This window comes from Rhincodon typus, chromosome 7 (genome assembly GCF_021869965.1).
Source record: "Rhincodon typus isolate 14 chromosome 7, sRhiTyp1.1, whole genome shotgun sequence".
In the NCBI taxonomy this organism is placed as follows: Eukaryota; Metazoa; Chordata; class Chondrichthyes; order Orectolobiformes; family Rhincodontidae; genus Rhincodon; species Rhincodon typus.
Window position 1 is genome coordinate 15,425,825 of NC_063338.1, and position 13,313 is coordinate 15,439,137.

General features: G+C 39.8%; 2 protein-coding genes across 2 annotated transcripts in view; one reads left to right on the forward strand and one right to left on the reverse strand.

The window, feature by feature from the left end:
* The window catches only part of LOC125483474 (disco-interacting protein 2 homolog A-like), a 55,817-nt gene extending 44,610 nt beyond the window's left edge, over positions 1–11,207 (reverse strand). The window contains exons 1-3 of the mRNA XM_048598695.1: positions 11,198–11,207; positions 10,000–10,164; positions 3,351–3,560 (exon numbers count right to left, since the gene is read on the reverse strand). Coding sequence (XP_048454652.1) covers positions 3,351–3,560; positions 10,000–10,164; positions 11,198–11,207 — 385 coding nt within the window. The remainder of the gene's footprint in view (positions 1–3,350; positions 3,561–9,999; positions 10,165–11,197) is intronic.
* A 2,010-nt stretch (positions 11,208–13,217) lies between these two features.
* LOC125483475 (disco-interacting protein 2 homolog A-like) overlaps positions 13,218–13,313 on the forward strand; it is a 28,852-nt gene continuing 28,756 nt past the window's right edge. The window contains exon 1 of the mRNA XM_048598696.1: positions 13,218–13,271. Within this exon, the coding sequence (XP_048454653.1) occupies positions 13,218–13,271 (54 nt within the window). The remainder of the gene's footprint in view (positions 13,272–13,313) is intronic.

The window sequence follows — 13,313 nt, forward strand, 5'->3', positions numbered from 1 at the left end:
GATGCTGCTTGGCCTGCTGTGTTCATCCAGCCCTGCACCTTGTTGTCCAAGTTCAGATCTAATTCTGTTTTTCACATCTCATTCCCTCTTTACACAGTCTCTTCTAATTCCCAAGCTGCACATGGTTTCAGTATGAACTCCTTATCTTCATTCTCTGCCCTTAATGTAATTCTACTATTCCACTTTTCAATCAGACAGCCAGGAACTGTCACATGGCCATGCAGTACTGCAAAAGCATGAAATGGAATAGCAAAAGACAATTGATGAAATGTCACTCAACCTCACACTGGCAGAGACTGTAGCTGTTAGAGACAGGATCTGCATGTGGTGAGCCATGAAGCAACAGTGATAAGCAGCCAGCTGGGAGAAAAGGCAGCAAAAATGCCAACTCAGAGGGGTGAAGCTGCACAACAGTTCTTAAGATTTTGAAAGGGCAGCATCAAGGAAAAGGCTGATGGATATGCACATAGAAATACTTGGGCATTAGCAGGCCTGTCAGAAGATTTGCATCACCACCAACAAACATGCAGAAATCCAAATGACCCTTACAAAAGGTTTCATCAGGAACTTTTGAGTCCAGAATGGATATGATGGTCAACTTCATGAGAACGCTTGCAGTCCCAGGGCTGGCTGATAATTCTGCTGCCATTGCAGCAAGAAGTCTCCCAATGTGGAGTGCTGCAGGAAAAAACTCAAACTGGTAATGCAAGTTCAGCGTGTTGCCCTGCAGAATGAAATTGCTTCCATTTTGGGGGGAGGCGATGGCCTAGCGCTTTAATCACTGGACTGTTCATCCAGAGACCCAGATAACGCTCTGGGGACCTGGGTTCAAATCCCGCCATGGAAGATGGTGGAATTTGAATTCAATAAATATCTGGAATTAACAAGCTAATGATGACCGTGAATCCATTGCCGATTGTCAGGGAAAAATCCATCAGGTTCACTAATGTCCTTGAGGTAAGGAAACTGTCATCCTTACCTGGTCTGGCCTACATGTGACTCCAGACCCACAGCAATGTAGTTGACTCTGAACTGCCCTCTGGGCAATTAGGGATGGGTAATATATGCTGCCCAGCAAGCAACACCCTCATTCCGTGAAGGCAGGAAGGAAGGCAGGAAGAACGAAAGAACGAAAGAACGAAAAAAGTACTCTGAAGAGGTTCAAGAGTCTTCCAGAAGTTCAGAAACATGACCCAAACAGGTTACGAGGATTGCTGCCCTATGGACAGAGGCAGTGATCCCACATAGCATGAACCTGCCTTCCACACTCAGGATGACTGCATTTGTTTTCTTGACATTGCCTGTTACATTTCCACCACTGCCTTTCTGCTACTCATCATCCATAGTCCAGCCTGCTGTTACCCAGGCTGAGATTCAACAGTTTCTAGACTTTCTAGAGTCAGAGTTAGACCTCAAAGTCAGCCTACAAAGCCATCTGCAGTCTCCTCCAATGAATGGCAGCTATTCACTGTAAGCCAAGCTGTGACTATTGGTAGGACACCATGCAGGAGTACTTAGCCAGGCAAAGGCACACAGAGTACACAGTCATTAAAGGGCATGTTCAAGGATGACTGACTGAGTTTCTATGGAACAATGCCTGGTTTGTTTCCTAGAGCCGGTCTGAAGCATTAGTTTTGTGGTGGCCCGAGAGAATGCTATGATGGGCATCAACAGAAAAAAATTAAGGTATGGGACTGTTGCTGCAGATAAATTGGTGTTGTATTCACTGATACTGCTGTTGTATGAACTAACCACAGATTGGGACTGAAAAGACATGCAACTAGCTGCCTTTCTTGACATTATTACTGCTGCCAGGATACAAGGCATTTACAATGCTAAGTGACAGACAGCACTGTATCCTCCAAATGACTGTAATAAGGCCAATTGAGAGATCTGGCTTTAGAGTCTGTGCATTCATTGAGTACATATATATGCACAAAAGCAACTGAAATACTGAATAAAGCTGTTACATTCTAATAATCCATTCGCATTCTCGGGTAGTGAGGTGCAAAATATTAGACGTGTTCCAGCTCAACTGAAGCAAATAAAATAGTAGGGAATATCTTAAAATTCTGAACACTGACAACACAAAAGAAACTGGTGATTTAGAGAGATAAGAAGTACATAAAAAGCAAGGGGGAGCACAAGCTAAATTCTCTCAATTTTCTGCAACTCCGGCAAAAAAACTGAGGACTCGTAGCCTGAAGTAGAGTCGCCATAGTGCTAAAGGACCAGAGGGCCGCTTGCTTATGAGAGAGGGATGACTGGTGGTGAGTTTAACCTGAGGGTCACCATGCCTCAAGCAAAGGGAAGGTTGGGAAGTTGGGATCTTTATGCTGACCTCAGCCTGTATGGGAATTGAACCCAAGCTGTAGCGTCACTCTGGATTGCAAACCAGCCATCAGCCAACTTGACCTCAAGTCCTAAATTGCCTTAAGGCCATTGTTTCAACCTGGGAATTAAATATTACAACAGTATTCGTTAACAGGCTATTACGACTCTTGAAATAAGGAGCCAGGATCTCTTTACGATCAAGTTGTTCTCAACAAATCCTCTTTGGGTATGAAAATATTGAACAATCTATTTTGCAAACAGAACTTATTTTTCCACCAAACAACTCACTTAATAACAATGTCATAAAGCAATGTGAAATACTGCCCTTGAATGGCAGTTCCAATTTAAGTTACAATAGTGCATGATATACTGATGCAGCACAGAGCCAAATGCACAAACTGCAAATATAAAAAAGGGAAATATAAAACATGTATCCAACAGGAATAATAGTGCCATTAACATGGGATGAAGCACTGAGCTGCATGACAAAAAAAAACATACCATCCTCCAGATGGCACTTTAGCTTGAGCACCTGTTTGCCCCTCTCAAAAATGTAAATGATTCTCTGCCACAAGCTACAGAATAGTGTCTTTGCCCCGAACATCTCTCAAATCCCACCTCCAGAAATCGATTGGCTAGTCATTAACATCATTGTTATTTAAGAAATCTTGCTGTGCGCAAATGACAAATTTGTATAATCTTAGCGATAATTAATTTGCTGCAAGGTGCCACAGGACATCATGAAATCATTGAAAGTGTTTTGTGATACAAATGCTTTGTTTCTTTTATAATACACTACCCCTTTATTGAACCAGTTACTGAGAGTACTGGGCAATTTTAATTTAAGGCATGTAACAGTAGGTCAAGAATCTTGACCTGTCTCTAATCAAATCTTCCCAACCGAACTCTGCACTATTCGGTTGCCGCTAACATTATAATTTAGGCAGTTAACGTATATTGATATCTGCATCTCGTAATGCTGTACAGGAAGTAAAATAGAATAAACATTTACTGACCTAAATGGGTATGCGCCATGAGGTCAGCTAGTGAAGCAGTAGGTTTCCCTCCTACATGTGATGAGGTGGACGATGCAGAGGATGAGGTGGAGGAGCTCTGGATAACCTTGTTAAGCCAGTGCTCTACGTTCAAATGGCCCTGGTTTGGAGTGGACGTGATCCGGCCCTGGCGACGGAGTGAGCCCTCATCTTCCGAGGCTGAAGATGTGTCTGCATTCAATATAACACTAATGTTAGGACAGTGTAGTCTCTACTCTTGTAAACTCAGTTACATTGCCTCCCTGTGAGGCATTCATACATGCTGCAGAGTGGATATGCAGGACACAATGTGCATCCCACAGTAACCGTGCTGGCTAACTTCTAACTAGAAGATAATTTTAGCCCTTAGATTCCCATTATGCATCCTTCATATTACACATGCAACAGAAAACAACAGTAAATGTAGACACAAAAATTAATCAGAGTAACATTTTAAGGCTGTGTGGATTGTACAGTATCTCACAAGAAGTTCATTTCCCACTGCTTCGGTAACTTGTGTTCTCCACTGGGTTTGTGCTTGTGCTTGGAAGCAATGAGAATTATTGATGGTTTTACATAAATCCTTAACCATATTCAGAAACTAGACAGAGATCTGTATCTTCTGTAGATCTCTAAGAATATCTTTCGGTCTTTTCAAGAATGGAAGAAAGCAGGAAACATTCAACCACAGGCCAGTTAGATGCCTCTCAAAAGGTTTTAGAGTCGATTATTAAAGACATGATAGCATCACACTGAGAAAATCCCAAGGTAAATCAGGAAGAGGCAGCATTGTTTCAGAGACAAATTATGTTTAACCAATTTATTGGGGTTCTTTGAAGGAGGAACATATACCATAAATAAAGGGGAGCAGGTGGGTGTACTGTACTTGGGTTTCCAGGATGCATTTGATAACAAAGTTTATTGCAGACAATAAAAGCTATTAGCAGAAGGGGTAACATTAGCATGGATAGAAGCTTGGCTTGATGGCAGAAAACAGACTGCGTATAAGTGGGTCTTAGTCTGACTGGCAGGACGTGGCAAGTGGTATCTTGTTGGGGACTGTGTTGGGGCTTCAATGTTTGACAAATTTACATCAAATGACTTAGATAATGGGAACCAAGGTACAGCAGCCAATTTTGCAGACAAGATAACTTGGAAAGGATGTTGTGAAGAACACATTAGGAAGTCGCAAACAGATATTGCTAAGTTGACCATGTGGGCAAAAATCTGGTCAGTTGGAATACACTGCAGAAAAACATGATATTGTTCATTTGGTAGGAAGAATGAAAAAAAGCAGAGCACTGCCTAAGTGAACAATTATTCAGAATGGAATTCAGACATGCAGAGAGATTTAGGTCTTCTGTTGCACAATTCACAAAATCTTTGTGTGAAGGTATAGCACATTAATCTAGAAGACAATGAGTGCTGTCCTTGATCATGGGAAGAACTGAACATAAAGGGAAGGATGTTATGCTTTCACTCGAGACCACATCCAGAATGCTGTGCAAAAACACAAATTGCTGGACAAACTCAACCAGTCTGGTAGCATCTGTAGAGAAAAAGCAGAGTTAACATTTCAGGTCCAGTGATCCTTCTTCAGAACTGACTACAGCTCAAGAAAGGTTATTATATAATATATGAGGGGAGGGGTATCGAGTGCCGACAGTGAGGGAGGGGATGGTTGAAGAAGAGGGGGCTGGTCAGCCTGGGAGAACCAACAGCTGCTCATGGAGCTCATTAGTAGCTGACATTGGGTTGTTTGTGGGAGCAGACCATTTGACAACAAGGCCTGGTGTGTGGGGGTTGGGGAAAGGACATGGAGGAAGGTGCTCAGGTGCTAAAATTATTGAACTCGATATGGAGTCTGGAAGGCTGCAGGGTCCCCGAGCAGAAAGTAAAGATGATGTTGTTCTTCCACCTTCGCTGAAGCACTGCAGCAAGCTTGAAACAGATACGTTGGCGAGGGAACACAGCCATGTGATGAAGTAGCAGGCAACAGAAAGTTCTGGGTCATTTTTGGAGACAGAACGTAGGTCTTCTGCAAAGTGGTTGCCGAGTCTGCGTTTCGTCTCCCCAAAGTGGAGGAGACCACATTGTGAGCAGCGATTGCAAGTCGACTACATTGAGTGAAGTGCAGGTAAATTGCTGTTTCACCTGGAATAATGTGAACAGTTTTGGCCTCCTAATTTAAGGAAGAACACAAATTCACTGGAGGCACTTCACATGAGGTTCACTGGATTGATGAATGGAATTAATGGGTTATCTTAGAAGGATAGTTCGGACAGGCTGGATTTGTTTTCAATGGAGTTTGCAAGAGGGCAGAGTTGACTTAATTGTGAAAGAACCTCAGTGGTCTTTACAAGGCAGACAGGGATGAGATGTTTCTTCTTTTGAGTCAGTTGCGAACAAGAGATGGGCAGGATGTTTTCTCTCTCAGAGCTGTTTCAGAAGGCAACAGAGGTGGAGTCATGGAACATTCTGAAGGCAAGGCAGCTGAGTTTTCACTGGATTAGGTAAACAAAGGTTATTGATGATAGATAGGAACGTGGAATTTGAAACACAAATAGATCAGCGATAATCATCTTGAATAGTGAAGCAGCTTGAGGCGCTGAATGGTTTACTTCTGCTCCCAGTTTGTATGCTTGTATATCTGACCATTTCTCTTATTTGTTGTTGTATTCCAAGTTTGCTACCCATAGTTTCTTTACAGATATTTGTTAAACTCTTTAGTTGCCTGTATAATACTTGACTAATAACTAAAATATGAAAACTAATATGTTTTTATATAAACTTGATCCCAAGATCTAACAGTAGCAGGTTCTCATCGAAACAAAACAATTTGTGCACTCCTGCCATTAATCAATTATTAACTTATCATGACACAAATCTTCAAAAATTACAACGGAAGTACTGCCAGGCACAAGCGTTACATATTTTCCCCTACTATATCTGCAAGACTCAAGTCCTTGACCTTTCAATCAAGCTGCAATTACTTTTTTTTGTATTTCCTGAAATAGTAATATTGTTGCACTACCTGGTGGTGTTGCTGTTAAAAGGAACAGCATCACCTCTCACATTTTGTAAAATCGTGTGTATCAATACATTTCTAAAAAGATAGGATCAGAGCTTCGAGAATATACACTAATTGATGCTTGTCATTTATAATATATCCTGAAACATACAAATGTCTGGTACACATGAGGTTTTAAACTTCATTTTTATGTTCATGTACTTACCATTCTAGTTCTGGACATTATCCGTTAAGTCATATAATGTTGTCCTGCATGTTTGTTTCACGACTGGATATTAGCTGAAAATTAGATGATGAGGTTGCACAGCAGGAAGGAAACAGGTTTATCTTTCTCAGAGTTCCTGGTATTCCCAGACTTCTGGATAGTCCCAAAAATTGTTAGTTACTTCAACAGCAATCCATATCCAATACTGACTACCATTAATAATGGTTCATCATGGGTCTGGACTCCACATCTGACTGTGCCTTCATCTTTTCCTTATTCATTCATGCTGTTCTTGTCCATCTAGATGGACAAAGCTGTGACTTTGGAACGGTGCTGCCTAAACAGCCTTAGTGAGTTTCTATGTGCATCTTGTCGATGGTACACACTGCTGCGACTGAACATCCCTTGTTTTTTTTTGGAGGGGGGTGGTGGGGGAAGGAGTGGATGTGGTGCAAATAAAGTGGGCTGCTTTGTCTGGACAATGTTACATTTCTGGAGTGTTGCTGGAGCTGCACTCATTCAGAGAAGTGCACTCATCCATTAAACTCTTAACATTTGCCTTGTTGATGGTGGACAGGTTCTGATGAGTCAGGTGGTGAATTACTCACTGCAGGGTTCCTAGCATTTGACCTGCTCTTATAGATACTGTATTTAAATGGACAATCCCCAGCTCAGTTTCTGGCCAATGGCAACACCGGGATGTTGATCTATAACATATTTTATATTCTGGTAACATAAGTGACATACATATTCGAAACATTTCAAGTGGTTGCCTGACTGACCAAGTGACTGAAAATATTCCTGCACATATTCATCATAGATAGAATAACCATACTGAGTTCAATACCTCAAAAATTACACGAATTATGTAAAATCCTACATTTTACAAAACAAACTAAATCTACCAAGAACTGAATTGCTGAAGAAACAAAGCAAATCTGGCAACATTTTTGGAGAGACAAAGTGTTCACATTTTGAGACCAGCGTTCCTTCTTCAGAATGGTTCTGCCAGACTGGCTGTATTTCTCCAGCAATTTGTGTTTTTGTTTCAGGTCTTCAGCATCTGCAGAGTTCTTTGTTTTATTCACCAAGTAGGAGATATTTTTCAAGAAATGCAAACCATTAGAATTAGTCTTAGACTTCAAAGAGAAATATTGTAGGATCATAATTTTTTCTCACTATCACACTGCCATGCTATTTCAATCTCGTATCTAGTAAATACATTTCACCATTGCAGCACAAATACTGCTAAGTTTGAAAGTCGTAATATAATTCATATTTTATGTGTCTTAACACAAAAGACAAGCATAACACTTTTGGTCAGCAGTTCCTACTACCTCAGCACATGAAATCTCTTTTGTTCCCGTACACAAACTATGTTCACTCAACTAATTGAACAAAAACAATTTGTGGATTTGAGTAAAAGAAAATGACAATGAAAGCAGCAGGACAGTCATTAAAAATCCAGATGATCCACTAAAATCGTGCAGGCCTTCCATCCTTACCTGGACTAACCAACACACGCCTCCAATCCTTCATAATATGACAAATACTCTTTGAAATACTAGGATAAATAATCACCTGGATTTAGTCATTTTTAAAAAAAATTCCTTTGCACTGTTGCGAACTGCAGGAAAACATTTTATCTTATAAACGGGCTGGTGTGGAAACAGACCACAATTGTGATAAATGGCTTTCCTCCGATTGTGGGCTAAAGCACAAAGCAAGGGTTCTCGAATCTGCTATGCTTGACTGAGGGGGTTTAATTTAAACACTATAGATGCTAATTCATTTTAGATTCAAACAAGACAAAAAAGGAATATTTTAATGGCAAAGACTTTGAGCTGCGGAGGCGTAGAGGGATTGAAGGGTATTTATGTACACATTACAAATCAAAAATTTTTAAAAAGCGTTCAGTGCTGTCACTTAATCAAAAAAGGAGATGGAATATGAGAACCAAGTCATGAGGCTTTGATTGTAAAATCTTGGTCAGGCCTCGTATACTCAGCGTTAACCATCGCACCTCAGCAAATATTCATTGTCCTAGGGAGGGTAAAATGTTCAGGTTCAGCAGAAAAATACCAGGTTTTCAAGGATTAAATTATGGCAATAAGTTGCTTAAACTTGCATTGCATTTCCTTAAATTTAGGGGAATGAGAGATGATCTAATTAAAGTGTTTAAAATAACTCAAGGATTCGATTGGATAGGCAGAGAGAAATAGTTTCTTGTGGTTAGAAAATCCTGGACAAGTGCAATTATTTCGAACGTGGAATAGGAATGAAATCAGGAAGCATTTTTTCAAACAAAGGACGGTGCAAATTCAAAAATCACACCCATTAAACACTGTTGTGTTGGGGTCAATTAGAATTTAAGAGTGAGAATGATCACTTTTCACTAGATGAGGATATTAATGGATAAGAAACAAAAGGTGGTTAAATGCAGTTGAGATACAGAGTGGACATCAGTTAATGATCTGTGTACGTGGTTTCTCCATCAAAGTAACTCTGCTCTTTCATAGACACAGAATACAAGTACAATCAGTGAATTTCCTAAGTATTGCAGTGAATGTAGACACATTGCACATATGAGTAAGAGGGAAAACGGAGGGACAGGCAATCAGATATAGCGTTAAGTAGCCAGTTCACATGTATTACTGGTGGCAGACCAATCTGTACTCTAGTTTGAAGACCTGCACCGTTTGGGGAAGGAAGAAAAGTGAAATGTGAAAGAAAACACAGGTATTGAATTTTCTGCACTCAAACGGAATATATTATTTAATTTAGTCAAGTCGTGTAAAATATTTATCTTCTTCTGCAGATCTTTAGATATTCACATTAGTAGAAGCCTTTCGCTGTCTTACTGAAATAATGAAACTCTGTATGCAAATATCCTATGTAAAATGCTGAAGAATTAAATAAAACACGAGCATCGAGTCTTCAAATGAAAAGTTTTTAAATCAACCTATTTGAACAAGTTATGACATACCTCCAGGATAGGGACACTACTGCTGTGCCACAAGACCTCCTCGGACATACCTTCAATTCAGACTGAATAGCCTTATTTAATTGATCATTCTAATCGTCTACTGAAACTCCCATCCCCTTAAACAGTGAATAGCTTGTACAATCATTAGTTTCAGAAGAATTGCCAGGGAACAGCCTTCACTGCTCACCACAAGATACAAGCACATGGCTTTCTCGAAAGAGAAGAGAAGCAATTCTTTCAAAAGAATACCACAACTTGAACTCTACTAACTCAAGCAGAGTTCTCTTTCTTGTCCCTCAACAAAAAATCGGATGTTCTGTTCAAATTAAAATTTGACAACCAGAACCAACAGTACAATGAGCACATGGTCTCTAGCAAGAATAACTTTAATATTAGGAGATCTGTGTACCTGGAGGAGTGTATGCATCTAGTGATGAATGCACAAGCACAGAGCGTCTCTTTGAAGGCATCGGCATCTTTCTCTCTTTGTATTTGGCCAGAGCTGCTTGGACTGCTTCTGTGTGCAAATCTGTAGAGATAGGGAGATCAGCAGATAATATGAAAATCAATACAACTTAAAACAAACAGCTTGAAGGCAGTCTTAAGTACTGTGGGCCAATGCACTATCGCATTCAACTGCATGTACACCATTCACCTATCCACAGAGGTTTGAATTTTGACCCCTCACTGTGGAGTGGGCAGTAATACCAAAGAATGTTAGCGTGTGGAGAGAAGAAAGGAAGGTGGATGGGGTCGGAGGAGGGGTACAGAGGAGGAAGAGGATACACAGATGTGAAGAGCTACAGAAAAAAGAGTCAAAAGCAAGCTCTTCCAACAGTCTCTCATAAGCTCAAAGATGAATGCAAGCCTCATTCAAGAATCAAACTGCAAGGTATTTTCCAAGAATATTATTGCGGAAACAGCAATGGAAATTTGTAATAGTCGTACCATAAACCTGAATAGAACTTAATCATAAAGATTCTTATCATCAAGAGTTGAAAGTATTCTGAAACCTGAGTAGTTGACTTCTCAACAGCCAAGTGAAGAAGTAGCATGCCAAAGCTGAATGAAGTACTTATGTTGTAAGATTTTTATGCCTTTCAAGTGAGTGAGATCACTGCAGCATGGACAAACAAGCAAGGTGGCCAAGTGAGGTTATCTGAAATGCAGCTGTGCTCTTAATATTTTCTATATTCAATGGAAATCTTTGGAAATGGAAATACCACTCAAATTTAGGAAGTAATCAATATTGGATTACCAAACACTGGGATAAACCTAGTTTTAAAACAAAAATCACTTGTGTACCAAATATTCAGAACAAATTGGGGCTGAGGGGGTGTCTTCAGTTGCAGTGCTAATTCCAATCAAAAGAATAATCTAACACCAAATATGGAGATCAATTTCTCCACACTTATTTATGAGAACATCAGTTAAGTGCAATCAGAAAGAGACCGATTTCCTTTGAATCGAATTTCTAAAAGTGAATCAAGACAAATGCACTTCTTTGAAGGCTACTGAACTGGGTACAGAACACCCTACCCTGCTTATGATCCTTGCAACACAACAGGGGAGACTGAAGGTTGCAGTGTGTACTTTGAATAGTTTACCTTTGTGCATCACGAAAAATGCTTGAAATTGGATCTGTTCATAATAACATTAAAATGAGAACATGGCAAAGATAACCATCTGACGTTATCTGAACTACAATTAATTTATGAAGACTTGCACATCTCTTCCCTTGATAATATAGTGTAAACATTTCAACCATAAACATTTTCTTGAAGAGGAATATCACAATGGAGCACAAGAAATACACTCTTTGATTCCAGATACAATCCCCAATGTTTTCAGAAGTAGAAACACATCATGCTCTTATATCTCTAAAATGAACTCTCATTGTTGATAAGAACCCTAAAGAGGTACAGACGCTAGCTGGATTACTGGCCATGTAGTCCAATGTATCTATAGAAACAGGCAAACACGACCATCAAATTTTGACCATTTGTTTGAGAGATGTGGACACAAATTTTCCATGAATTTCCAATTGGAGTTGTCAATGGAGGAATAATAAATGATAATTAGATGGGAATTTGACATTCTGCATCAATCAGCCATGGATCAGTTCCAACAAACCAGAACTCAAAATTATGAAATTCTATACATGGCCTGTACTGATCTAGTTATTCCAACTGAGACAGAAGTAGGATCAAAATAGTGTTTCACTCTTAATTTACAATAGGAAGAAGCCAAGAACAAGAGAAAATACTGATTAAAAAAAAACAAGAAACTTGAAATTATCCAAGGCAAAGAAGCCCACTTGATTGGCAACATATCCACAGACATACACTCCCTCTGCCATCAATGCACAGTAGGCTCGGTATCTACCCTTTACAAAATGCACGACAGACATTCTGCAAGGTTCCTTGGACAGTACCTCCCAAACCCAAAACCCAAAACCCACTACCATCGAGAATGACATGGGCAGTAAATACAAGGTAGCATCACCACCTGCTAGTTCCCCTCCAAAAAACGCACCATCCTGACTTGGGGGAATATGTCGCCATGCCTTCATTATCACTGGACAAATAGTCGAACTTCCTCCCTCACAGACTGCAATAGTTCAAGAAGGTACCTCACCAGCATCATAGTGGGAATAGTAATGGCCCAGCTAGCGAGGCTCTCATCCCATGAATTTAAAACAAAAGCTGGCACTGCTATAATCAGTTACCTTTTAGTAAATTTCCATGCATTTATTACACGCTATTTTCTTCAGATAGTGTCTCTTTGCAAGACCCTGAAAACAACCTGTTATCTCAGTTCACATTTCTTACTAGTGTTTCCCTGAATCAAATAGTACCTGAAATACCAACTTGGCTTTCTCTGCACAGATGCTGCCAAATCTTGAGATTTAAGCAATTTTTGTTTTTATTTCTGATTTCCAGCATCTACAGTTCTTTATTTTCCCATAAAATAATTTCTTTCGCTCAAACATCTTGACATCCTACCACAGCTTTCTTCCCACTGACTTCTAAGCTTATCAGGATTTCTACACTGACCTGACTGCTTGCAAACTGTGACTCAATACACCCCTGTTAAGAACTTTTCTCTGCTTAAACCTGCTGTTTGCACCTGTCTCTCTGGGTTGTAAACTTCAAGTCAGTAAACTCCTTAGTAATTATATCCCCAGGTGGCTTGCTGGTTATTTAGCTACAATCATATATGTTGCTGTATATGCTGTTTTGAATTCACTGATCAAAATGACTTCCTGACCTATTAAAATGAAAACAAGTCAACCTTCACGGACTGAAATCCAAAATCCATTTTCCCCACTTTAGAATATCAGTTCCCAAATAACAATGATATATTATGGACCTTCATCACACTAGAACATATCAGCTTGTAAATGAACATCTTAAAGTTCAGATGTCATCCAATAAATCTGTGCTGTACTTCCACCAAAGTTAATACATGCCAAAGTGGATGACCTCAGTTGCATACAAAATAAAGATAAATAAGACAGCATGTACTTATGAAAGGTGTTAGGTATAAAATACAATTAAAAACCAGGCTAAACATGCTAAGTTCTGGGCAGGCTGAAAAGACAAATAAGAGAAGCAAAGAGAGAGAATGAATGGAAACCGCTATCCAACAGTCTTCTATAGGCACACAAATGATAAAATGGTACGAAGTGGAGTAGTAAAAGTAATTCAGAGCCTTAAAGAG